Source organism: Channa argus, chromosome 18 (assembly GCF_033026475.1).
Source record: "Channa argus isolate prfri chromosome 18, Channa argus male v1.0, whole genome shotgun sequence".
NCBI classification, from domain to species: Eukaryota; Metazoa; Chordata; class Actinopteri; order Anabantiformes; family Channidae; genus Channa; species Channa argus.
Genome location: NC_090214.1, coordinates 6,425,694 through 6,451,143, shown reverse-complemented (window position 1 = coordinate 6,451,143; position 25,450 = coordinate 6,425,694). Strand labels below are relative to the sequence as shown.

Below are 25,450 nucleotides of genomic sequence, written 5' to 3'. Positions count from 1 at the left end.
TACGTTTTTCATGCTTTCTGTAACTCATTTGTGTTTAATTACAAGTGAAACTAAAGACATGTGTGTAGCTAATAGAAATGTTAACGCCATAGTATATGTTCAGTTAATGAAATTAACAATCACATACCTTATTGGTCTAAACCAATAATATTAACTGCAAAAAGCGAAAGTAATTGCTGAAGAGACTTTTTTTTTTTAAACTGTTGCACCACGTGACCCGGCTGTCAAATATGGCCCCCTCCTACTGGGTGTGAGAGGAGCGACAGCTAACAAAGGAAACTGTCTTAAAAGGACATACTCATCCATATAACGCTGCACTTATGTGGTACGTATGCTCGTGTTTTTCAATATGTATTTTGATTTCATTCTGCGAGCAGTTCTTTTTCCTTATTTGTGCTGTTATGCTACCTCAAGTGCATTTTGTCGTTAGCTTGATGCTGTCCGATGTTGAAGCCTCGCTGGTTTGCAAAAGGACGAGCTTCTCACTTTAGGCAGGGTTTGCTGGCAACATCGGGCTGAAATAGTATGGATGTAAGAAATGGCTGAATTGAGTTTTCTGTCAGCTGTGATGGTAATGTGTTATAAGCTTATTCCACTCAGTGTAAAGTCAGCCCAACCACCAATCTCTACTGGAACAAAAGGTTGCAGCTGATGCTGAGAGAGCATGACTACATTTCTCCCGGAGTCTCCTTCATGTATGATTTACCACTGACTGGGTCAATGTGCAGTGTGGCCATAGTTCAGGACCAAAGATAAAGTTCACTGTTAGGATAAGCTGACTCATAGATATAAACACAATATATACAGTTTAACTAACTCTATATTTTAAGTGTGCTTTTATAATTCACCCTGATTGTTAACAAGACTTGTTTCCCCCCCATTATTTCTAGACATCCTCAGCAAATGAAAACTGTCTGCCAAATGATGAAACGTGCCAGAGAGAGGAAGTGACAGAAGAAAGCCTTCTTTAGTTCGGACCATCTGTTCAAATAAACCCAGCGCCCCGAAATCATGCACATCAACCCAGTGTACGTGGAGTCCACTGTCATTTTGGCAGTGGTGTTGTGTGTCCACATGTCAGTTTGGAACCAGCATTCCTGGTGCAGCATAGCTCTTGTCATCCAGGCTTTCTACGTACAGCATAAATGGGACCGTCTGCTCAGATCTGGGGGTGCCGTGTTCCAGTTTCGTCCTGCAGCAAACAGCGGCATCGTCCCAGCCTCCATGGTGATGCCCTTGCTAGGTCTGGCACTGAGAGAAAAGTGCTCTGCCTCGGGGAATGTGTACTTTGAGCGTTTCTCCATGGTGGTCACCATCACAGGCATGATGCTGGCACTGTTTCTCTCCCTGATTGCACTTGGCATCACAAGACCCGTTCCCACAAATACTTGTGTGATAGCAGGTTTGGCAGGCAGCGCAATCCTTTACACGACAAAACAGACGCTGACAGTGTCTGAGGTCATTGAGGTGTTAGAGGTACTTTTGATCTTTGTCTATCTCAGCCTGATTGTGCTGTATCTGCTGCCACGCTGCTTCACACCTGGAGAGGCCCTGCTCATCGTTGGTGGAATCAGTTTCATCGTCAACCAGCTTATTAAGCGCTCGCTGAACCTGGCAGAGGTTAAAGGTGATCCAGTAAATTATTTCCTGCCGGTGGTAGTTGTTGGCTCGTTGTTGCTGGGCGTCTTCTTTGCTCTCCTTTTCTGTTTCATGGAATCGGAGACCTGGGTGTCGTCACTTTTCTTTCACATGATGACGGCCGTTCTGGGTTTGGGAATCCTCATGCCGTGGCTCTCCCTGTTCATTGGTCGGCACCCCATCATGTGGCTGTTGGACTTTCTCACGCTAAATGACAGAAGAGTGTGCCTTCTGGGCTACTGGGTGTTTCTGGCAGTTGTGGCCACCTGTGTTGTGTTCCATCAAAACCACCAGCGCCAGTCCGGCTCAAAGAAGCATCAGGCCTCTACTGTTGTCAGGAAGTACTTCCATCTGATTGTAGTGGTCACATATGTTCCAGGGCTCATATATGACAGGCAGCTGCTCCATGTGGCATCTGTGGGTTGCCTGGCAGTTTTCCTTTTCTTAGAGTACGTGCGTTACTTCCGTATCAAGCCACTGGGTCAGCTGCTCAGGCAGCTGCTCACCTTGTTCTTGGATGAACGGGACTCTGGACCTCTAATCCTGACCCACATCTACTTGCTGTTGGGTATGTCTCTGCCTCTATGGCTGTTCCCTGGGCTCTGTGCACCTAAGGGGATACTTCCTGGTGCAGGGGGGCTGGTGCCGTATGCAGGGGTGCTGGCTGTAGGAGTCGGAGACACTGTGGCATCTGTGTTCGGTAGCACCATGGGAGAGATCCGTTGGCCCGGCACTAAGAAAACAATGGAGGGGACTGCAACATCTGTGTTTGCTCAGATCATAGCTGTGGCCATCTTTCTCATCTTTGATGGGAGCATCAATCTGAACTCCACTTATTCATGGATTGTTGGCTCTATCACGCTGGTGGCCATGTTGGAGGCGTACACCTTCCAGATAGACAACCTCCTGCTCCCACTCTACCTCTTCATTCTGTTGTTGCTTTGAATAGAACGAGGACACACAAAAACAGTTTCCTTGCCTTGTCCTCAACACTTTCTTAGGGAAGCAAATAATTGTGAATTTGGAAAGTGTTTAGAAAATGGAAAAATATGATAATAGAATTGATAAAAGATGATAAAAGACAACCCTTTCAGCATCAGTGGATGGATGTAGTACCAGAAAGGAAATATTGAAAAGCTGACAGCTTAATCAAGCTGTGTTACTTTATTAGCAAACCTGTGTGGCACTGAAACAATCTGCTCCCGACAGTGGACGTGACATTAGCATGACCTGAAGAGTCGATGTCTTCAAAAGTAATTTCAGTATCTGTTGCTTTGAGGAATGAGATCAATTCAAACCGTGTTACCAAGAAATGTGAGGAAGAGTTGCTAAATAATCTTTGAGCAGCTGACAGTGGTAGTGTGTGGTTCCATTGCACGTCACCATGCTTTACTACCAGGCACTCAAGAAGAACTCCTAAATTATGCAATAGAAGGTTCAGTTTAGCAAAGTGGAAAAATGCCCTTTAAACATTTATAGAGTTGTGGACATCTCAGCGCTGCTAAATGGCACTTTTTGATGATCAATGAGAAGGTTTTTCCTATCGCATCCCTTTTTGCAAATGTCTTTATATTGCCTTTGAAGAACATTATTTAAATTAGCTTATTGATGTGTTTTTCTGAATCAACTTTTTTCATTATTGGAATATTACTTTGCCTCCCTTATGGCAAAATACACGTCTTGCTGAAAGTATTTGCCTTAAGAAGTATTTTTTCTATCATGCATTACCGAATGGTGTAGATGAAGCATGGCAGCCCCTCTCGAACCCTAAAAGGGCTAGTTTACACTTTGATATGACACAAACTCACTATGCTCCTGCATGACACTATGGTGAAATCCAGTACCGTAATATGAATACTACAGTATGTTTTTGTTTAGTAAAATAAACTTTGCTTAATATTTCTGTGGTTTTGATGGGACCTGTTGAACATATATATAATATTTCCTTATGATACTGAGCCTGTAAACTCTGTAGATAACGCTTTGGGAAAAACTGATTAAGCACAGACCCGTATTAGCAGCTTTTATTAATACTATAAATTATTTGCTTTAAAGAAACATGTCATCAGGTTTATTTTTATCATTTTGAGATGATGCTAAACTTGTTTTCAGCATGAATTAGCAGCTCCGTGGTGTTTTATTGTCATTCTGATGGCATTTTATTAGGATGAATATGGTAGAATAGTTTTTTCCCATCATCTTTGCATCATCATTTTTTACAAACATGACATTGCATGTAAGGTGCATCAGATAAGAAAGACAGTTGAAATGCCTCTGATGTTTCGTTCACTTGTTTAAATCTCATTTGAGGTTTGCAAAGAGAGACCAGTGCACATGACTGCATCCTTATTTCTTTCTCAGTTTAATTCAAAAACCACACAAGTTTTGGATGTTGTTAGCTAAAAAATATTCATACATGAAAGTTCAGTTGTTTTTGTTTTTTTTTATTTAAGCTTTGTCTTAAAATGATCTTACTGTACTGTATTGTACTGTTGCCTGTAACAATGGGGATCACTTCATTTGGAAATAGATTTGTGAAGAAAAACAATGCTGGTTGGTGACAATGTTGTATCAGCTGTTTTACTGAGCATCCAGGGAATGTTGATAAAAAAATTGTTGTTAAACAAAATTTTCACTTCTTCAGTCTAATAAAAATTCATATTTAAAAAGACACTGTAAAGACATCCTTTATTTGGTGTAGAGAGGTGGGAAGGGGAGCTCTTCAGTGGGCTGCAGCCTTTAAAAAAACACAGAGAGATGTGTTGGCTCAGTCAGCCTGTAGCTTTAAACACAATCTTACTCTTACAGCCTACATTTACATTGAGAAGCAAAGAGCTTATGATGTCAAATGTTAGAAAACAGTGGCAAACTTTATAGATACCGTATCTAATGCTGTAAAACAGATGCTGCTGACTTGTCACATGACTCTTCTCTACTTTTGCTACTGTCACTAATGTTACAAAACATTTTATATTAAGCGTTTTCTGCTATCCCATAAATGTCACGTCTGGCCATAGTCTAGGAAGCATTACACACAGTACTGTAAGCTCACCCGAGCAAAGCAGGACTAAAACGTTACGTATTCATGCTTTGCATTTGCTGAGCAGCAGCCACCGCGGCCAAATGTGGTAATTAAGGAATAATTGAACATAAAATTTACCTTTCACTAAAGCCGCATGCATTTAAAAGAGATCATTATTAAGTGGCCTGACAGAGAGTAAAATAGGAACCCAGGCATAAGTCAACAAAAACAAAAGTACTGTATTTTCTCTGTCAAGAATGATACCATGTTACTTTAGTGTTTATTTCATACACCCCTCACAACATGGGAGTGCCTTCTGTTGGAAATAGCTAAAACAAAAAAACATTAGAAAATGAAAAATAAAAAAACCCTGCAAACTCTCACCAGTTGTCAGGGCTCCAGTGGGTGTCCTGAGATTCCATGATGTGGAAGGTGTAGGCGTGTCGAGATTCTTCTGAAGTGTTTTCAGCACTGCGATGCACCACTTCTCCGTGGATCAGAACTACACTACCTGAGAAAACGGAGATTGACGGAGGCCGCGATTGTGCAAGAGCAGACCGGGCTTCACAGCTTTTTAGCTTTTTTGGTGATAAAGTATTAAAGCTCCTTTTATTATCAACGAATCTGCTTTTTTAATATCCATATGGGGAGGATATGAGACTACAGCCAGGACACAGCGTTGTATAAAGACTACACAGGAAAACAAACATTTGCCTACAAGTACCTCTGAAGCTTAATATGCTTTACGTTACATCTTTTTTTTCTTTCACAGGAAGGAAATCATCTTCCTGAAAATTACTTTGTAGGACAATCAGCCCTCTTAACAAAAAAGTTAAACTATTCCTTTAAATTGATGTTTTGTTGGGCACTATAAATGCAATCTGTGCTCACACTAGCAGCTATAGACAATTTACCAACAAAATCAAATGACTTTTCAGTCAGGATGCACCTGAAAATACACATTAAAGTAACTTGGCGACTAAGCGTTTTAAGACAATTACCTTGTTTAACTGGTGCAGCAACGAACTTCTCATCATCATAGGTCTGCTCTTGACCAATAAAGTCTGTCAGGGGGAAGGTGCCCTTTGGGGTACGCACCATACGCCGGGTGATACCATCTGGGAAAAGGAAAAGGAGGAATGTAACATGCAACAATGATGGATAAAAACTAATTCATGGATGGGTGGGATGATAGTGGTATATCCATTGTTTTACACTGACGGGAGTTGATCATTTTAAAGCAACAGTGCACAGTTATTGTAAGCTATGAACCTACTTTTGTGGGACCCTGGGATAAACCACAGGCAGCCATTACTGACAGTAGCATCTTCCAGCGCGATCCAGATCCCCATAACTCTGCCAAGGGGCTCCGTATACAGAAATGTGGCATCCTGGTGCGGTGTCACTGAGAAACCGACAAGAAAGGATCGTTTCTGGAAAGCATATTTTCTTTCTTTCTGTATTGTGCAATCAGCTGATTTTTCCTACCTTCTCCACCAATCCCTGGTTGCTGGAGTAGACCGGAAGGAATATGTTATATTGTGATATCTTACTCCAAAGAAAACACATTTCAGGAATAATCAGTGATAGTGTTCCATGCTTTACCTTAAAAATGTACATGCTTTGCAGTATCACAGGATGCACAAGACCCAGCTTCTTAGCTATACCCTAAGAGAACAACATTTGATGTGTTTGGTATTTTGTGACCAGTGCATTAGCTCTGACGTTATTCAGCTGCTCACGCACCTGAATTTTGGGTGAATGTGTAACCTTTTTGTACAGTGGCTCATAGGCATGTAGTGCTAAAAGGAAACTGACAATATTTAGAAGACTATTGTAAAATGCGGAATTTATTTTGTTAAAATATTCCAATTAGAAATCTTACCATGACCAACTTTATTCACCGACCGCGGTCTTGGTATAATGAATTCCCCTGCAAGCCAAAAAAGGGCTTTACCCATCTAACTTTACATTTTTCACAGATTAACAGACAGGCTAGGATGAGGTTCAGTAGAGCTCACCTTCGTCATCAAAAACTCCTTTCTCGAAGAAAAAACGGATCTTATCTCCACTAGTGATGAAATAGTCAGCATTTCCCTGCAAGTTAAAAGGTTAATGTCATTTAAGTGATCCACCGGGGAATGATTGCATCACAGAGACAAGAGTGTTGACTTTAGAGTTAGGCATTAGCCTGAAACTGAAGGACACGCAGGGCCGAGGGTAGGAATAAATGGAGGGGCAACAATTATGTGAGGCCGATCATGAATATCTGCATGAAACTAAGCGGGAACTTTACCTGCATCTTCAAGTGCAAAGCAATTGTAAGCATGTGCAAAAAGAAAAAAACCTGGTGAATTAACTGTTAATTATGATAAGGACTCATCCTGTTCAGCTCATTAGATGACCTGGGTTTTGAGCTGCTCATCGTGATAGGTGGAGAAGGTGGTGCGGCAGTGCTCTGGAACATCCATCCGCTCTACTATCTCTGCCATCCTCTGCCTCAGTTCATCACACTCCTGGGGGGTGAGCAGCCCGTCCAGAACCACATACCCATCCTCAATGTACTATAAAGAAGGAGGAAAGTGCTGCTCAGTCAGTTTCAACAACAGGGTCACTACAACAGCAACTACTCAGCACTTGAAACATGAGCCGGTCCTTTTTTCCACGTCTGTGTATTTCCAGACATGTGGCCATAAGAATCCTACATCTTGTGGGAACAAGCTGGTTTGAGTGTAATTCTACTTTTGCACAAAGATGTAACTGATAGAGGGATAATAGTCAAATCAATGCATAGGCTGAAACTGTTCAGACACTTACAGAGCAAATACATCCCCATCCGCCCCTGGATGTGAAGAGGATTGATGACCAAAGCCCAGCAGCTCTCCAAAGCCTTATCTGTGTCAACTTCACCCAAACTTACAAACTCCAAAAGTTCACAGTCCACATCCTTGTTCTGGGTTATTAACATTTTTGCCAGATGGCTGAAAATCTTGCAACTGTAAAAGCTTTACTATTAAGTAGGCTATTTTAGTATGAATAACAATCCACAGCTGCTACCTGCAGGTATCTCTGCACCTCTTGGAGCATCACGTAAGAGACTGTTATTCTGTTAATAAATGGTAAATGATTGATACCTGCACCTTTCAGTATTTGGATCTATTAGTTTGTTAAATATAGGGTGTAAATAAAGTCAGATTACAGGTGTCACAATACAGATTAATCCTGCAAAATCCAATCAATGGGAAATAGCATTTTTACATGTCACATTTTATTATCAAGGCAATCAGATGCTGATGACTGACTGGCCGATTAACTTAATGATTCAGCACCATTTTGCAGCTTAGAGGAATCCCTGTAACTGCTATCTACGACAAATGTAGATTTGTTAGAGCTAATTTAATAGAGCTGCATCAGTCTACTGCAGTTAACTGGCAGAAAACGGATCAACAATTTGATCTTTAAAACAAACAAAAGAAAATCCCAAGTTTCTGCTTAGTTCAATATGAAGATTTACTGATTTTCTCTTGATTACATCATTAACTGAAAATGGGATCAGGTCAAACATTTTATTTGATAGACTTTATCGCTGCTTTCAGACGTTTTGTAGATAGAACAATATCGGTCGATGAATCAAACAGAAGTTAGCAGATCAATGGATAAATAATACAATCGTTAGTGCACATTCTCAATTCTATTAAACAGCTCACTCTATTCACACTTTTTTCAATTCCAAATGGGAAAGGTATGTACTCGTAAAGTCAGAGGAATCCTCCAAACAGGAGGATTTGTTCACGTGCTGCCACTTGTGGCTGCAATCTCTTATGTAATGAGTGGGAATCGCGCACCAATGGGCTGCTGTTATATAACTGCACCACATTAATTAACAAAAAAAAAAAAAAAAAAAAAACACATTCAGGGAATAAACTGGCCAGTGATGCAAACGTGCAGTAGATTTTTTCTCCCCTACAGATTCAGGGCAGGTGATTAGTTAACAACAACGGTGTGTTTTATTTTAATGCATTTCTCACCTTTTGCACATCTTGGTCTGTCATAAAATCCATAATGGTCCCGCTCGGAGAGGTCCAGCTCATGAAGCAGATACAATGTGTCTCCTGCGGTTAAAAACTCCAGCGTGTTAGCGCTGATTTCAGACCACGTGACGCGTCAAAATCAATTACAGTGGCAGCATGGGATGCGATTTGGGATTTAACTCTTTCGCCTTCGTAGGAGGGCTGCAGATTATGTTCACGGCTGCCCCCAGGTGTCGCTTTTAGCTTTGCTGTAAGAGAAATCAACACAGCTGAGCTACAGCGACATCTTGTGGTCACAGGATGCAGTGACGGAGTGCGGGGGGCCATTAGTCAGATGCCCGAAAGCATCATTACAAGTAGCAGTACCACTTCGAGCGTTGGCAGATTTCACTATTGTTTTCTTATTTACGATTTTTCTCAGGTGAGAAGAGAATCGATGCAGGCTAAAGACGACATGCAACAATAAGTTATTGAGTTTTCTTCAATTATACAATTGTATATTATTTAAGGATTTGGATCCCAAAAATATTTCTATCATTAATTATAATTGTTTTAAATGTTTTATTATTTTGCAAACGATTCTGGTCACTTGACAAAATGCATCATCACAATTAAACACGATGATGAAAAACTATAACTAAAACTAAAACTGAAAAACTAATATAAAGGGGGCATTTCTCTGGGCTTTATTTTGCCCCAGATGTGATTTTTTTTTCATATGTTAATACATATTATTGCTCCACTCTCAACTATTAATGTCGTTTTGAACGGCACTGAATACGATGCTGTTGATAAGATGCACTTTTTATGTCCAGTCCAGATGTGTTAAAAAATTAAAACATGAAAATATGGTCAACAAATGTATAGTTGCCCAAATAATTTTTTAAAAAGGCGTAAACTCTTCTTTCGAACTTTGTTTTGAAAAAAAATCAGCAGCTGGTAAATGTGGAGATTCAATCCCTACTGACAACTAGTTTACAAAAAGAAACTCAAGCTGTAAAACAGATGTAGTAGAGTCAAGTAGTGAAGTAAAACTACATAAAATGTAAATACTCAAGTGAAGTAACCTTGTACTTAAAGAATTGTATTTAAAGTGAGCAAATTGTGTGCCATTTCCTCCTGTACAAGTTTTGTCTGCTTTATTTCAGTTATAGATAAAAATGTATGCAAAACACACACGACATAAATAACTATCAAACATGATGCAATGACCTATTTCTCCTTTTTTAGCATTTTTCTTCACTGAACTTGGCTATTTCACTTATCATTTACAAAACAAAACCTTACAAAACCTTGTGGTTGTGTATTTTTATATTCCAGTATTGTTAATTTACTTCCAAAAGAAAAGTATTAACAGCACCCATTTCTTAATTATTTACTAAGTAGAGACACATACTATACATATTATGAATGTTACTATTGTTGCTGATAAGTCGTATTTCTGTTTTTTTTTGTTTGTTTTTTTCCCCCTTTCGGCTCATCCCGCCACAGCGGATCATTGCCCGCATGTTGATTTGGCAGTTTTTACATCAGATGCCCTTCCTGATGCAACGCTCCCCAATTTCCACCAGGCTTAGACTGGGACTGCACAGCTGGGGAGGGGAATGGGCTGTTGGGGGTTTTGCCCAGAGACACTTCAACATACATACAGCCAGGACCAGGAATCAAACCACTGACCCTGTGGACTTCCTTACCAACTGAGCTACATCCGCCCCAATAAGCAGTATTTCAGTATTAAAGCTAATTTGACCTACTATTAAGTTGATGTCAGATAAGCCATGTATGTATATAAAGCATCTGTTGCATAAATTACTTTTTTTTTTTTTTTTTAAAGATTATGCTTTGTACTTTCCCGCCTCAAGAATTACTATAGACTTAACCTTTACAATTTTTTCAGAAAAAAAATTAATCAGAGGTGGTGAAAAATTTCCCTCCAACTGGTCACAACTTGAAGATACAGACATGATGTGGGGAGGGGTGTGAATGTTAGTTCAAGCATATTTTGTGTACAAGACAACTGAGAGGGCTCTGAACTTTATGCTCCCACCATGTGCACAAATTAACAAATTAACAAGTTGACATCCTCTCAGTTAATGAATGCAAAAGGTGAAACAATCATTTAATACCACATAAAGTGAAGCAGAGAAGGATTTGGGCAAACAATATTCTGAGAGAAAGAAATTGGAGATCCTGGCGTGACACAGCAGGAAATGCACAGGTGTATTTATTAACATTACCACTGGATTGAATTTAGATGAGACAGCTCGAGACTCCTGGTGTGTTGTGCTCCGATCCAGTGCAATGTCTTCCTACTAACGCGAACCAAAAGGTCAGCAGTAAAAGGTGTATTACAAAGATTTCTCTGCAACGCCACTGCTGCTCTGGACTTCCACAGCAAGAACAAACACTGAGGGAGTCTTTGCAACTGATTTCATGTTAAGGGTTTATTTTATCATCATGTGTCACAATGGTACAAAAGTTCAGTCTGAACATTAGGAAATCAAAGTTCAGTTGTCCATAATTAGACAGTGTTCAGTCCACTTGGCAACACTTAATAAAAGGCCTTGTCACGTGTGATCCAGACAGTGCTCCTTATATCAAGCCTGTCCATCCATCTTACAGTTTATATGTAGTGATGATGGTTTTTAGGGGGTTATGTGGGCAGCTGTCAGTATGGCAATAGCACACATACATTCAGCTGCAAAATGAAATAGATGCTGAAAAAACAAACAAACTAGCGAAGTGTTTACATCCCTGATCTACAGGCATCAGAATACATATGAATCTGAATAGTAAATACAATCATCTATTTAAAAATGTTTTATACATAGCTAGAGATTATGTGTCAATGCAATGCAATCATGGCAGTTTTATGCGCAATGTAAGTTTGTGGGGTTAACGTGAAATGGTATGGGACTCCTCAAAAATATACGCTCTTCAGAAACATTACAGGTATTAACAAATGCGTGCATGGTTACACACAATGCCCATGCTGGAGGCTGAGCTCACCTCCATTTACAGTATTTTCGATTGTCAAGAGTTGTTCATGTACAGCTGTGAAATCCCAGACATAAAAGAAATCAGCAATCCGCTGTGAATTTGAGTCTGTCCATTCTGTTAAAAACCAACAGACCATGCTGCGTCACATGCGTCACACAAACTACACAACTTAAGGCGTACATAGCATACAAACAGAAGCATATTTTCATATAATTCAGAAGGCAGATCTAAAATTAAAAGCAAAACTATTTTGATGCATTTGCCCAGAAGGAAACAACTTTTATAAAGTGACTAAAGTTACCCAACATGTTTTCATGGAAACGGGATGCCTCTGACAGGACGTCAAAGTGCTGGAGATTTCTAGTAACCAAAGGGCATTTTATTTGTGACTAAAACTTCCTCCTTCTGCTGCTCCACAAATGGCTGACCTCATCTCTGACCTTCACTCTAATTCACCGTCGCTGACATGCAGGAAAGGGGGTGGGGTGGAGGTGGAGGAGACTGCAGGTTAAATGTGCTCATCTGGTGACTCAGTGGGAAGTCACTTTGAAGGACTGCATGACTGTTTTGCTCCGGATGTCAGAATCAATGACTGGGGCAAAAATATTTGTGGATGTAAATCCAAATGTAAGCAGAACTAAATGAGACTGAAACGTTGGAGTTGAATCATGGTGCCAACATAGACTGGCCACAACTAATCCGAAGTGGATAAAGATCTGCGGAATCGATATGTAGAAGGCAACTTTAATCAAATCTGACTATCATGATAATATGTGAATGAGCTCCACTGATGCCCTGAGAAAGATTTCTGCAGCACTCTTTAACGTCAAGAGTAATGCTGACTACACCTGCTCTACCAAAAAACACAATTTAGTGTTGGATATACAGTAGGTCGGAATTTCCAAATAAAAACATTGAGCTGAAAAAAAAAAAAAAGAAATAAAAATCTAAACCACATGTTAAATAATAAACGATAACCACCACCACAGTGGTAAACTGGGGGAGGGAGGCTGCACTGCACTAATACAATGAGCCATGTTACTACATGAATTTACTCTGCAGTGAAAAAACCGTCCAACTTGTCATTGTATCTTTAGCCAAGTAATGCACTACCAGGTATGTGTTTTTTTTTCCTTGTGCTACTACCTAGGTAGCTATCTGCATTATTTGGCACCCATTAGATCAACGGTAACTATCTGCAGAGCACAGTAACCGAGTATCAAATTTCTGCTTTTCCGTGGCATCAAACAAATTTAAACTTCTAACATTGATGGAAAAGCTGAGATTTCTTGGAATTATTGCCTCTCTCAACGGTCATCTTTTTTTCCCCCTCTTTTGCTCTTGGTCTGTGACCTTTGCTTCCATCTTTTATGACCAGTTGCTAATCAACACATTCAAGACAAAAGGCCCGCACTGTGAGACTTGGTGGGAACAGTCTACTGTTGACCCCTCAAGGGGTTGCATTTGAATAAAGCAAAGGCCCCAGTGAAACAAAAACATTCACCGAGAACAAAAGGTGCAGTTAAAAACCTTCCTTGAAACTCTTAGGCTCAAATCAAAAAGCAAACAGCTGGTAACAATAACACCCCATACCTATTGTATGACTGCAATGCCTGAAATATAGACATTAAACATGTCAGCTATAGATTCTACAACATGTCATGAATGTGATGTTTGTAATCATTTACAGGGCATGCAGCTTGTAAAAGGTAAGGCCATATTAGCAAAAAGAGATGCCTGGCTGGAGCAAACAGTAGGTTTACTCCAAATGAGGCCATTAAATCCAAGGCCTTAACAAGAAAAGTGTTTCAAGCAGACGAGGCCAGCCGCACTAATTTGGATCATGGATGTGGAAATTGTACATTCTGGATACCCTCTCAGCAAACACACTTTTCCCTTGGGCAGCTCGGTCAAAACAAGTTCCCCCTCACGCTGTAATTTCCTGTTTGTCGTCATGCTGCTCTTGAAAGAACAAACAAGGCAAATGTCCAGTTTTCCCTGGAATAAACTGTGCATGACAAATACAGGGGCTGGCTAGAAACAGCTGGGCATTTGAGTCACTAAAAGACTTTGGTTTCCCATATACAGTCACTTGGAGGAGCTTTACAAGTGATAATCATCTCATAAGCCAATTTCATACTAAGGGTGTGCAGCTGAGGAAGAGCACTTTGCTCACTATCGATCCCCAGCTTCTCCAGTCCACACGTAAACGTGCCCTTGGAAACGACACTGAGTCCTAACTTGCTCCCGTGTATGACTTCCTTACATCCAAGTTGCTTTGGACCAAAGCATCTGTTAAAGGACTAACTGGAATTAAAAGTACCTTGATTCTTGCTCCTTTTATTTTTGATTCTTTTGCTCATTTCATGGTTTGTTGGTCTATCTACCATTGCACAACATAGCATTGTTAATGCTTGCATATGTTTAAAACTGAATTTTAAAAAAAAGAATATAAAAAGACATTCTGTAATAATCTAGTAAAACAACATACATTAGCTTTCAACTAAACAAAGGTCACTTAAGATCTCTCACTACTTATACATGAGCAACAAGCTTAAAGTACTGTAAATTCAAAACATCAAAACAATAGCTGTATAAAAAAATATGGCATTCATTCACTGGACTATGACATATCAGTTATTTAACCAATCAAAGAGCCTGTTACACAGGTCCAAATGTGACACCAGAATGTAGAAGCATTTTAAAGTACCAACTTATGTATTCTGAAGTCTAAATAACTTCTTGGCCTTGTTTCAACAGGCGCAAAAACATTTAAATTTAAAGCCCATCTCACAGTCTTTAATAAGACATGGTTAGTCATTGAAATTAAGTCTTTTTCTAATTCTTTTTCTTCTCTTAAGTGTTTTCACACATCTACATAGGATATGATGTTTAGTGAAGCTAATTAAGAGTCTAGGAGGAATGGTGCATTTCCTCCCCATAGCTTCACAGCTCGCACACAGACAACAGCCTGCCGCACAGGACCACATTGTAAATTAACTGTAGGATATTTAAATGTTGAACTGCACTGTTTGTTTTCATTTGCTTTCAACAGCTTTTTTGACGTTTCATAAGGACGCGAGTTAAGGCCTAAGCTGTGAGATCATCTGTTGATCTTTAGAGACGTTTTCTTCAAATAAAAAGATGCCTGTTAAGTGTAAAGAGAGCCTGAAAGTAAACAAGGACAAACCTTCAACGTATTGGCTTTCAGTTGCACTATATTCTTTAACAATACCTGCCAGTATACTTGGAGTCACACTGCATTGCAAACACAACTGTAAAAATTCCACCAGTAAAACTGTGTGTCTCAAGGCCAAAGGATGGTCAAGACAACACTGCCATGTTGTAAAATGTAAAGCATGTTCATGTTGTGCATGTATCCTGTGGCTCTTTCTTCAGGTTTGCTTCAGAAAGGTCATGCATACTTTGACCTGCTTGTATCCTGGCAGCTGTTTAGATAGGATGGAATTAAAGAAAGCCACATTACAGAACCACTTTTCATCACCAAATTTGGTTAGGAGTTTTTTCTTGATGACTATTAAAATATAAATTTGACATCTGTATTTTTAGAAATCCTGCTGGAGATCTAAAAGCACATGACCAAAAATGCTGCAGAGTTTTCAAGGCGCTTTCCTCTCTTTATAAATAAAATCACTACTTGTTTCTCAGACCACACTTTTCTTTCCTGTTGCTATTCAATGAGGTTACACTCAGGCTGGCTCCTTATCAGCCCTCCAAAGCTGCTCTTTGACTTCAGATGGCAACGTATTGAACAGGTCCTCCTCCACCACTAGACTGCTCCTCTTTAACAGCCGACACTCGCCGAGCTCTACTGGAAGGCACTCCAGACGATTCCCTCTCAGTTCTAGCTGGGTCAACCCGGTGAGCTCTCCGAAGCGTGAAGGCAGCGTTTGCAGGCAGTTGTTGCCCAGATTCAGAGTACGCAACTTCTTACACTGGAACAGCTCTGGGGGTAAAGTCTCAATCTGAAACGGAGGGGATAAGAGTCAGAATAGAGCAGTATTAAATTACCAGTTAACAGAAAGGCTGACTTGGTCAATTTTTAATCCATAAGTCACAGCCAGCTGAAGCGACAATCTGGAATGTGAGCAAAGGGCATTTAGAAAATGTACCACAACCCAGACCAGAGTACAAGAAACACAGAAAAATAAGATTACAGGGCAATCTCAAATTTCTGTCAGTTTAGAGAAAATGTCACATCACAAAAAACTAGGAAAAGAAAAGGCATAAACACAACCATCAGCCATGTACTCAAGCATTTTTGTGCCTACAGTTCATGAACTCTTATTTGTAATTATTTTGTGTAAAACAAAATTCCAGACTCTGGAGCTTTAAATGATTATTATTCACTGACAAGAGATCATTGGGTAATTTCGATCTGAATTGAAAATCTGCTGAAGGTGTAAAGGGATTTAGACAAGAAAGGCATTAAAAACTAAGACACCAGAAAAGGCCAATTTAATTGAGCTATTTTTGACTGCACACAAACTCTAGGAACCTCTTTTCAGTTTGCAACCACACAGGCAAAGAGTAAAACCACAGTAATAGTAGCCTTTAGTGGAAACACATGATGCATGCATCCACAGTGTTGAGTGAAAACCAGGCTTTTCTGGAGAATGCTTTTCTCCAGAAATGTCTCTTCCAGTCCTCTTGAATGAATTTTCCACATCACAAATTAAATCGCATGCACTTTCTTTGAAACGATATATTCATTAAAAGTTAATTGTAATAACCCAGCCATGAAGGTAAAGGTATGACTTGGTACAGCCCTCAAACATCTTAAGTCACTGATTTTTGCAACCTAAATAAACAGCATCCTAAATAAAAGGGCATTTGTCTGGCTTTACATAAAAGGTTATAGTTTCCTTCTAGGAAAGTTGACAGGAGGCAGAAACATTTCTGTCAGCCATTTTCTCATCTAAAGGCCTTAAAAACTATATCATTTTCACAGAACCATAATGTAGATCAATGTAGAAAAAAAACAGTGCAACTATAGTATAACTTTGAAATCCCCAGTTGGTTGCATTTTTCTAGCCTGAAAGAAGAACATAAAATGAACTAGCTCTGAAACCATGTGCTTCATTACAGACAGGAGGCCTTTTATGTAACAGCAGTTAGCATAACTTGAATGCTGTGTACAGAACAGGACTGCATTTATAACATAGAATTGAACAAGGTCAGTCAGTCACTGGAAAGGAAAACCCAACTAGATTATGTGAGTGTTTGAACCTTTCTAAATATGAACATCTTTTGTTCAATAAAAAAAAAAGAACTTTTGAATAAATACTTGAACATCTACAATACTATTTGTTGATTATATAGTAAACGACTAAATATCTGACAGAGCTTGATAAATATTTAAAGCCACAATCTCCAACTTATCCATAATACTGGGTATTTCTAAGTGCATATCTTTATAAATAACATATCTGGCATTTTAGCTCATCTAAGTGTAGATAGAAAAAGGAAAGTAGTAAATACGACAGATTTTCACTAAAATGAAAATATGCACCGAACAGATTAAAGACAATGCTTTGCTTCTCACCCTGTTTGCCGTCACAGCAAAGTACTGCAGGTTCTGAAGGAAGCCTATATCAGCGTGGATGCTCGTCAGATTGTTGTGACTTAGATCCAAGAAGCGCAGCTTGCGACAGAAGAACAGCTGACTGGGGATGTTCTCTATCTTGTTTCTGTTGAGGTACAGCCTCTCCAGGTTATTAAGTGTTCCTATCTGAATGGGGATGTAGGCAATCTGGTTGTACCACAACTTGAGGCACACAAGCCGATGGAGGTGCTGGAAGCTGATGATCTCCTCTACTGTCTTCAGATTGTTGTCTTTCAGGTCAATCTCCTGCAGGTTGTGCAAACTAAAGATGGAGTGTGGAATGCGTTCAAGATCACAGCGAACAAGCTCAAGCTCTGTCAGGTTGACCATTTTCTTCAGGCTGTTGAGCACCATTAGCTTGGTACCCTCATTATTAATCGAGAGCTTCTGGAGGTGGACACCAACATCCGTCACCACTTGTGGCAATTTGGTCAGGTTGCTTTTCAGACGTAGCACTTTGAGACTTTTGAGCTCTCTGAGCCCATCGATGACGATGTAACGATTGTTCTCGGCACTTAAGTTTCCAGTTAGGTGCAGCTCACTGAGATTCTTAAGGCTGTAAATCCATAAAGGGATCTCCTTGATGTCCGTGAACTTTATATGGAGCGACTTTAGGTTTTCCCTCAGAAAAGCCAGAGCTGGAGCCTCAATTTTAGCAGGTGTGTGATAGAGCCACATCTCCCGCAGGCTGGAAAGCTGGGCAATGATTGGGGGGATAGTTACGTCGGGGATAAGCTCCAGCTTTAGCACCTCCAGCTCTATCAGGTCAAACACAGTGTCTGGGATCCCACTGAGCATGAACAGATGCAGCTCCAGCTTATCCTGGGAATTCTTGGTGATGCGCTGCCTCAGCTTCTCCAGCGTCCACTCGTTGTTCAGGTTCAGCTGCCTCAGTTTGTTCTCACTCACCTCCGACAAGAAAACAGCAAAGCGCTTTGAGTAGAGAGGGTCATACTGATCTATCATGTGTAGCATGAAGGCGAAGTCATTCTTTAAGTCGGGGATGTCACTATAGCTGCTCTCCTCCCGGATTGATTCAAATGAGTATCGTTTGAGTGACCGCCTAAGCATCCAACACAGAGTATACATGCAGATAAGTCCATAAACTACCACCAACACGATGTAGAAACAGGCCAATATCTTGAAAAGTGTTGCCAATGGGTGAGCACAATAGAACATGCTGTATCCTGTTAGCCTCTGAATGTTCACCTCGCACACTACACTAAACCTAATGTAACCTACATAGTAGGCTGTGTAGCTTATGATCAGTATAAACTTGATCACTTTGATGATGGTCTGACGTACGTAAAGACTGTAAACTATATCCCCCTCCTCTACGTGAATCCTGAACTTCTTCACCTTCTCGAAAAGAGCCTTAGCCTGCTCCCCTTCTTTTTTATCTAAAACCCCCGTTTCTGAGCGATCTACAATTCCTTGTTCAATTCTGGACTTTGTTCGTTGAAGCATGGGCACGCTAGCTTCAACATCTTCACTCACAAGCGAGGCATTTTTGTCCATTGAACCGTTCATTTTACCGAGTTGTTTAGGGTCGCTCTCCTCTACCACCGTCTCAGACAAAGCCCTAGTTGTCCATGGGGAGTCAAAGCACTTGAGGAGGATTGAGACAAAGTGCTCCAGTTTTGAGCTTGTGCGGGGGAACTTGAACCAGAAGTTGCTACAGGCCAGAAATATGAGGGTGTGGAGAAGCACCAGATAGGGGAAATATTTGGCAAACCAGTGTAGTTCGTTCTCGTAGCAGACCGCATCGACATAATTATACTGATGACGGTCAAGGTCATACTGAATGCCTTTGGGCTCTGGTGTATAGGGGATGGTCATGTTTGGGAGAGGCATGGCCTCGCATGATTTGTTGACCACCCACTTGCAAGGCAGGCAGATCATTTTGTCCTGTGTGACCTGCAGTGTACCACCGAACACTGCGATCATCAGCATGACGATGGAGATGTAGTCGGTGAAAACGTCCCACCATGGCTTCAGGATACGGTACGCTGGCTGGGTTTCAGCAAAGTATCGGAGCTCTGTGATGGGAATCATGATGGTTTATCTAAAACAAAAACAAAAAAGAGAGAAAACAAGGACATTACTTAGTGACGTAAAATTTCTATCATGTATCAAATTTCCTGTATCAACATATTGAAAATTTAGTGCCCAGAAATACATTTACAACTACAGGCTGCCATTTCCCCCCCCAGGCCTCTGATAGTAAAACATTTTGTAAGTTAATGCAGCTAAAACGCTCAATCTACTAATTATTTTCTAAATTTCTGGTTTTGTACACATGATATCAGAACACAGTGAAAATACACATCACATTGATGACTTAAGGATCTTCAAACTTGAATGTAATAATGAGAATAGAAAAGACATTTTATTATATGTTTCAGAAGTTGGAACCAGCAAATGTTTGATGTTTGTTTATCTTGTCTGTCCTATAGTACATACTTGCAGGTCAAAGGCCAAGTACAGAGGTCACCAGATTGGCAACATTTAAATGGAACACAGTCAGTAAATCAGCAGCAAGCCTGTGCTGACTGCGTGCCGCAATTCAGAGAAACCTGCAAACACAGCATGCATGTTCACACACGCAAGTCTTTGCTTCTCCTACTTCAATTACAGTCCTAATATCAGGATTTCGGTGCATGAACATGTTCAAGGCACACAAAAATTTCTGTAACGTCTTCTTAACGACACTGGGCATAACTTTAAACCTTAGAACCTACAGTGTGTCACAACAATTAAACATATCAAGACACTGCCCAGGTGACAAATTCTATTTTCTTAATGAGCTTTGTCAAATTGGTAAGTTTTACTGATTACAGGAAAATACAACAATAATATTTAAAATCAACAAAAACTGGGACTTTGATTTAAAAACTCAATCAGCAAAATGGAAGTGAAACCCAATGAGATTGCGCTAGTGAACAAGTAACAAATATGCCAAAATCAAACAGCTTTCCCAGGAATCCACTTTGTGTAAGTCAGACAAACCACAATGGAGCTACTTCCTTACACAGTAAATGTGTGAGCAATGCAAAAATGCTGTATAACGCGTTTCTTAGTTTAACGTTACTTAAGAGCTTGTGCAATTAAGGTTTAATGCAGACAAGCTTATTCATGTGGTTTATCTAAGAGGATATTCAAATGCTGTGATCCTATCACTTCTATTTTCTATTTTAACAGTTGGGAGGAATTGATTGTAGAACCTGTTTAAAATTGTATCTCCAAGTCCACTCAGCGTATCCCTTACTTACAGGAAAGGGGCGACACAGGATAATTGAAGTAGTCACAACAAAAGCATTGTTTTATCCAGTTCAAACCAGAACTGCAGTCCAGTCACTGTAGGCTACCTGAGTTAGACAGCCACATTACCCTATATCAGACATTACAGCATACAGAGACCGTAGCAGCTGCCAAAGCACCTTCAATTATCATCAACCACAGGGTATTAAAACAACAATAGACAAATCTTTGACAGAAGTGCAGTTTACAATTAACATTATGGCAATAAATTATTTACACACCTAAAACCAGAACAGTATATTAAATCACTTTAAGCTGAAAGACTGACATATGGAAATTGTGGTTTTACAACACAAAACGCACAGAGGCAAGGACATGTTTCATGTTGCACTGACCTGACAGAGCTGATAAGGTCAAGCAAGCAGTAAATATTTTAAAATAAATTAGAAAAAAAATCATGTTACATTCCTAAAAATGAAAGGTTGACATTTTGGGAGAGCTTAACTCTCGCATATATGGTGCTAGAAGTTGTAAAAAAGGAATTTCTGATATATTTAGTAGAAGAGAACATCCAGGTTTTCATTAACATTATTCTAGTATATAGAAATAAACACCACCCTGCAAGCCAAATATTTTATCTAATATATGAATCACACATCGTGTCTTCTTCAGCTGCCCCTCTACAATCTCAAACAAGGACTTCTCCTCTGATTAGCTAAAGCCATCAGATCATTCTTGTTACCACAAACAGTACCAGAGGAATGGTGTTATAATCCTAAAAAAAAAAAAAAGGAAAACTCATGGCTGAATTTAAAACCAGCACCACTCTACCAAAGTAGATTTTTCACGAATTTGCACCCAGAACAGAGCTGATTTTGTGTAGGTGATCTTTGTTGATGAAGCTCTGACTGACATGCTGAGAAATGTGCAGGTGAGCCTTGCCGCTGAGAGCACCAACATTTTATAGAGCCAACTACAATTTCCCTCAAGGACACTAGAGTCTCAACTGACGCTAAATTCAAAGTGAACTGTGGAGAATTTCTTGGGTTAATTAAGTGCAAAAAACAAACCCAAAAGGACATTAATGGCCTAACAGCAGAGAGCAACACAAACATACCAACTTCTTTTCCATCCACAGGGTGTACACACTCTGATTCAGTATGGATGAGTAACCATTAAAGTTTTGTAACATTCTGGGATTATTTTATGAGTAATTGACACCATCATAACCAGATCACAGTGTAGTGTTGCATAAGCAAAATTAATTCAAGTGTCAGACACAGACATATGACCGTCTCATATGTAACATCTACCATGCAGGGTGCATAGCAGCTGAAATAATTACTCAAATCAATGGCTTTGTGTTCCGCACATTGATTTGGCATGAGTTTTTATGCCGGATGCCCTTCCATCCACAACCCTCCCATTTTGTCTGGGCTTGGGACTGGCACAGCACCCACACCTGGTCAGGTGGCATTCAAACCTAAGGCCTTCTCCACTCCAACCCAATGCTCTACCGCTGATCCACAAGGCCCCCCAAGCTGAAACCGTTACTTAACTAGCACAAAAGTCAATCTGCAACTAGTGAAAATTAATTTATTTTTTAAGTCAGTGCTCAAACAAACATGACATTTACTTTATCTACACCTTCTCCAGGCTAATGAAACAATTGCTGTTTTCAGCCTGTCAACTGTAGGATTATCTGACTTTAAACTGAATGTTTAGATTTTGTACTGGTCCCATTGGAAAAATAGGTGCCTGGAGGTTTCTTGAAAACAGAATCATTCATGGAGGCCTTTCTGCCTCAGTTATCACGGCTTTGGATCTTCCTCCATTTGCCCAGCCCTGATAATGGTAGGCATTAGTAGATTGGATCCAGCCGGGCAGCGGTTTCAGTCCTGGTCTGGTTGATCAAGTTCCGACTCACAAAAAAAAATACTTTTTTTTTTCCCTAAAGGAAAAATGAAAGAATGTGTGATCATTTTCACACATACAATTACATATCTGAAACAAGACCAATTCAAAACCATGTTGATAAATGTTGACTAACCTTTATGTGACCAATATTGTCAGATTACCACAAAATACAACATTAATGCTATAAAAAACCGACATAATACAAACACCACAGTAAGCATACAAGCTCTCACATTATTGCCACAGTACTGCAGTGTGTGCTCTAATCCAAACACCCATCCGTTTTGAACTCAACAATATATTCAATTACCCATTTTGATAGTTGATTAATCTGCCAGTTATCCTTCAGGGTTTAGGTGGAGATTTTCATTTTACACACGTGTGACACACAAACTTTGATTAATCGGTTTTTTTTTTCTGCCCGCGAATTAGAAATGAAAACAGCCTCTTGTGATTTCTCACAGACAGGGGCGATACCTTCTAATGTCTTCTTTGTCAGACCGACGGGCCTAAACCTAAAGATACTAGGTGGAAAACGATGTCTCACGCCGAAGCCCGGGTAACGTTAGCATCCTGCGGCAGAACCACACACTCTGAAGCACGCAGTTAGCCAGTTAACAACACACATTACACAATTAGCGTTGGGACCTACCGAGTTTGTTAAAGCCGGTGTCTCTCGCCTCCTCCGCGCACGGGTGACACATTTCTCAAACGTTTCTCGGTAGCTGAGGCTGGTCGGACACCGGGCCGGAGCACCGGACGACAATAACGGAGAAGAAAAGCGCAACACAGGGACGAGCCGAGAGGATCCGTCGGCTCTGGTCGGTCCGCACAAAGACACTACTGCCCTCGCACTAGACTGGCGGAAGTACGACCTCAGAACCACTTTCAAAATATAAGCACGGCGGTCGTTTTACCACGAATAAAAGAATACAATACAAAGGACTATGTAAACCCCTCCTACAAAGTAAAGGTGCCAATAGATGCTTTTGCAAAGAATTCAAGTGGAGTGCAAATAATTTATGCAAAATTTAAATCAAACAAAGGTAACGAAGCAGTACAGTAACAAAAATAATAGTAACGTAGCTTGTTAATGTAAGTTCAAACAGCTCTCTATATTTCAAGCTGGTCAGAGTGCATACAACAGTTTTTGTGTCCTTTCGTCTTATCGCGTAAGTTCAGGGTCGTTACGGCGGATCATTAGTCCGAATGTTGATTTGGCACAGTTCTGCTCAGTTGGGTGTTCAGTGTCTTGCCCAGGGACACTTCGGTGGGCACCCACTCTACCAACTGAAGCACTGCCGCCCCTAATGGTGGAAATACAACTCCTCTATTCTTTCTTTCTTTCTTTTGCACTAATTACCAACTGGGGGCAACACATATTTTAATACACAAGTTTAACCATCAGATGAATGTACTTACATAAATGGGTCAAAAAAAATCCGAGTAATTATAAGGGAAAAAGTAAAAAACACCTTTCTACTACATTTTTATCCTTTCATATAAACTTTGATTAAGCTTTGAACTGTCGGACGATGTCTTCGAGTGCAGGAGCTTATTACAAAAAGTGTATTATGCAATGATTATAATGCAAGTCATAATCATTCAGCATGTAAGAAAAAATAGGAACAATTAGTTTTAGAATAGATTTTTTTAAATTGCGGCATTGAAGCCAACAATTGTTTTTTTAAAATTGTTTTAATCTCTTGAACAAATTAATTTTACAGTTTATGAACTCACTAGTTTAATTCCCTTACCTATGCACGAGACATTTCAAAATGAAGAAGCTGCTTGGATAAGTAGCGAATCATTTCTAACCAAGAACAAAGAAATACAGTTGACATGACCCATGAACCTTCCGATAATCAAATCTGGATCACTGAGAACCTTCACCGACTCCTTTTAATTTCAAGCATCATATGCCCGCTTTTAAGTAGATGCATTTAAAAGCATATATAATCAAACTTTCAGAGTCGACAGTTCCTATTTAATAATAAATGTTGGCTTAATGTGAGGTCCTATAAATAAATAATTAAAAACAATTGATCCTTCTTGTAATATCATTGTCTTATCAGATAGACAAGCACACAGCATGATCGAAATGAACTACATTTGGATCATGTCTTTTAAAGGTATTCAAGCCCACATATCTTATTAAGTTCATGATTACATTTACAATACTTTTGTCCTGGTCTTTGAATCATTGAAAAATCGAAGACGTATGCTGACATATTTGTTCAGATTATAACAATTCGTTTTCAAGCGGTAAGAAATGAATCAGGGCTAAAAGGACTCACCACAGCAGCAGTGTGTCAGGGTCTCTCCCAGTCCTCTGACTGCAGAAATAAGATTCCCCCACCTTTCCATTCAGGATTAAGGAACACACCCCTCGGCCATTATCTCACTATTTGTCATACTGTTTACCATAAAACCTCAGGAAGAATAAGCCCTAGTGAAATTTGTCTGGTCTGGGTATTCTGCATTGTTAATAGTTTTCACACCTCCTTGCTCTCAGTTTCTGTTGGTAGGATGGTGTCATTCAGATTCCTTTAGGGAATGTGAAAAGTTGAGAGTGAGGGTAGTGGTGATCAAAGGTGGTGTAAAATGGAATAGGGGGAAGGGGAGTCAGGGTTGAACCTACAGTGGAACACTTACAGTCATGAAGTGGGGGAAGGCTTCATCAGTTTAATTCTTACAGGCCTTTCTAAATTGGGGATAAGTCATGGGCTGAAAACCTGCCCTTCACTTTTCAAGCCTACCATAAATCAATTTAGTTATCAGGAAGTTGGCAAACAACCATTTACTTTGCCAAGGAGATCCCAGAATGTACATTTCTACAAAGAAATTTAATAATAACTTAACTGAAATAAATTTACTACACATTGTCTGTAGGCCTGCCTCTACTTCATTTAGTTTTAATAACGAGCAAATAAATTGTTGTTACACCAATGAATA

At 39.9% G+C, this 25,450-nt stretch overlaps 3 protein-coding genes across 6 annotated transcripts; 1 reads left to right on the top strand and 2 right to left on the bottom strand.

Moving 5' to 3' along the window:
* Positions 1-10: 10 nt before the first annotated feature.
* dolk (dolichol kinase) lies at positions 11-4,309 on the top strand. The gene is made up of 2 exons (XM_067485004.1): positions 11-325; positions 891-4,309. The coding sequence occupies exon 2, from the start codon at positions 1,012-1,014 to the stop codon at positions 2,581-2,583; it is 1,572 nt and encodes a 523-aa protein (XP_067341105.1). The 5' UTR covers positions 11-325; positions 891-1,011; the 3' UTR covers positions 2,584-4,309.
* On the bottom strand, positions 4,067-9,183 carry phyhd1 (phytanoyl-CoA dioxygenase domain containing 1). 4 transcript variants are annotated; one of them, XM_067485006.1, is made up of 11 exons: positions 8,689-9,158; positions 7,066-7,224; positions 6,682-6,757; positions 6,546-6,593; positions 6,407-6,462; positions 6,266-6,328; positions 6,149-6,170; positions 5,937-6,065; positions 5,662-5,778; positions 5,045-5,171; positions 4,067-4,375 (listed from the first exon to the last, which is right to left on the bottom strand). In XM_067485006.1, exons 1-11 carry the CDS (start codon positions 8,749-8,751, stop codon positions 4,327-4,329), a joined length of 909 nt encoding a protein of 302 aa, XP_067341107.1. In that variant the 5' UTR covers positions 8,752-9,158; the 3' UTR covers positions 4,067-4,326. The 4 variants fall into 4 exon arrangements, with proteins under 4 accessions (XP_067341107.1, XP_067341110.1, XP_067341109.1 ...); XM_067485009.1 differs by lacking the exon at positions 8,689-9,158 and adding an exon at positions 7,478-8,425; XM_067485008.1 differs by lacking the exon at positions 5,045-5,171 and having other exon boundaries at positions 8,689-9,183.
* A 1,934-nt stretch (positions 9,184-11,117) lies between these two features.
* On the bottom strand, positions 11,118-25,371 carry lrrc8aa (leucine rich repeat containing 8 VRAC subunit Aa). Its single transcript, XM_067485003.1, has 3 exons — positions 23,148-25,371; positions 17,258-19,382; positions 11,118-15,677 (listed from the first exon to the last, which is right to left on the bottom strand). The coding sequence occupies exons 2-3, from the start codon at positions 19,370-19,372 to the stop codon at positions 15,402-15,404; spliced, it is 2,391 nt and encodes a 796-aa protein (XP_067341104.1). The 5' UTR covers positions 19,373-19,382; positions 23,148-25,371; the 3' UTR covers positions 11,118-15,401.
* Between the last annotated feature and the right edge of the window lie 79 nt (positions 25,372-25,450).

Coding starts and splice junctions, on each gene's coding strand:
- lrrc8aa (XM_067485003.1), bottom strand. CDS start 19,372: ATGATTCCCATCACAGAGCTCCGATACTTTGCTGAAACCCAGCCAGCG. Junction 15,678..17,257: donor TTGCTGTGACGGCAAACAGG/GTGAGAAGCAAA, acceptor CCTCCGTTTCAG/ATTGAGACTTTACCCCCAGA.
- phyhd1 (XM_067485006.1), bottom strand. CDS start 8,751: ATGAGCTGGACCTCTCCGAGCGGGACCATTATGGATTTTATGACAGAC. Junction 7,225..8,688: donor CAGACCAAGATGTGCAAAAG/GTGAGAAATGCA, acceptor CCTTCTTTATAG/TACATTGAGGATGGGTATGT. Junction 6,066..6,148: donor ACCAGGGATTGGTGGAGAAG/GTAGGAAAAATC, acceptor TCGGTTTCTCAG/TGACACCGCACCAGGATGCC.
- dolk (XM_067485004.1), top strand. CDS start 1,012: ATGCACATCAACCCAGTGTACGTGGAGTCCACTGTCATTTTGGCAGTG.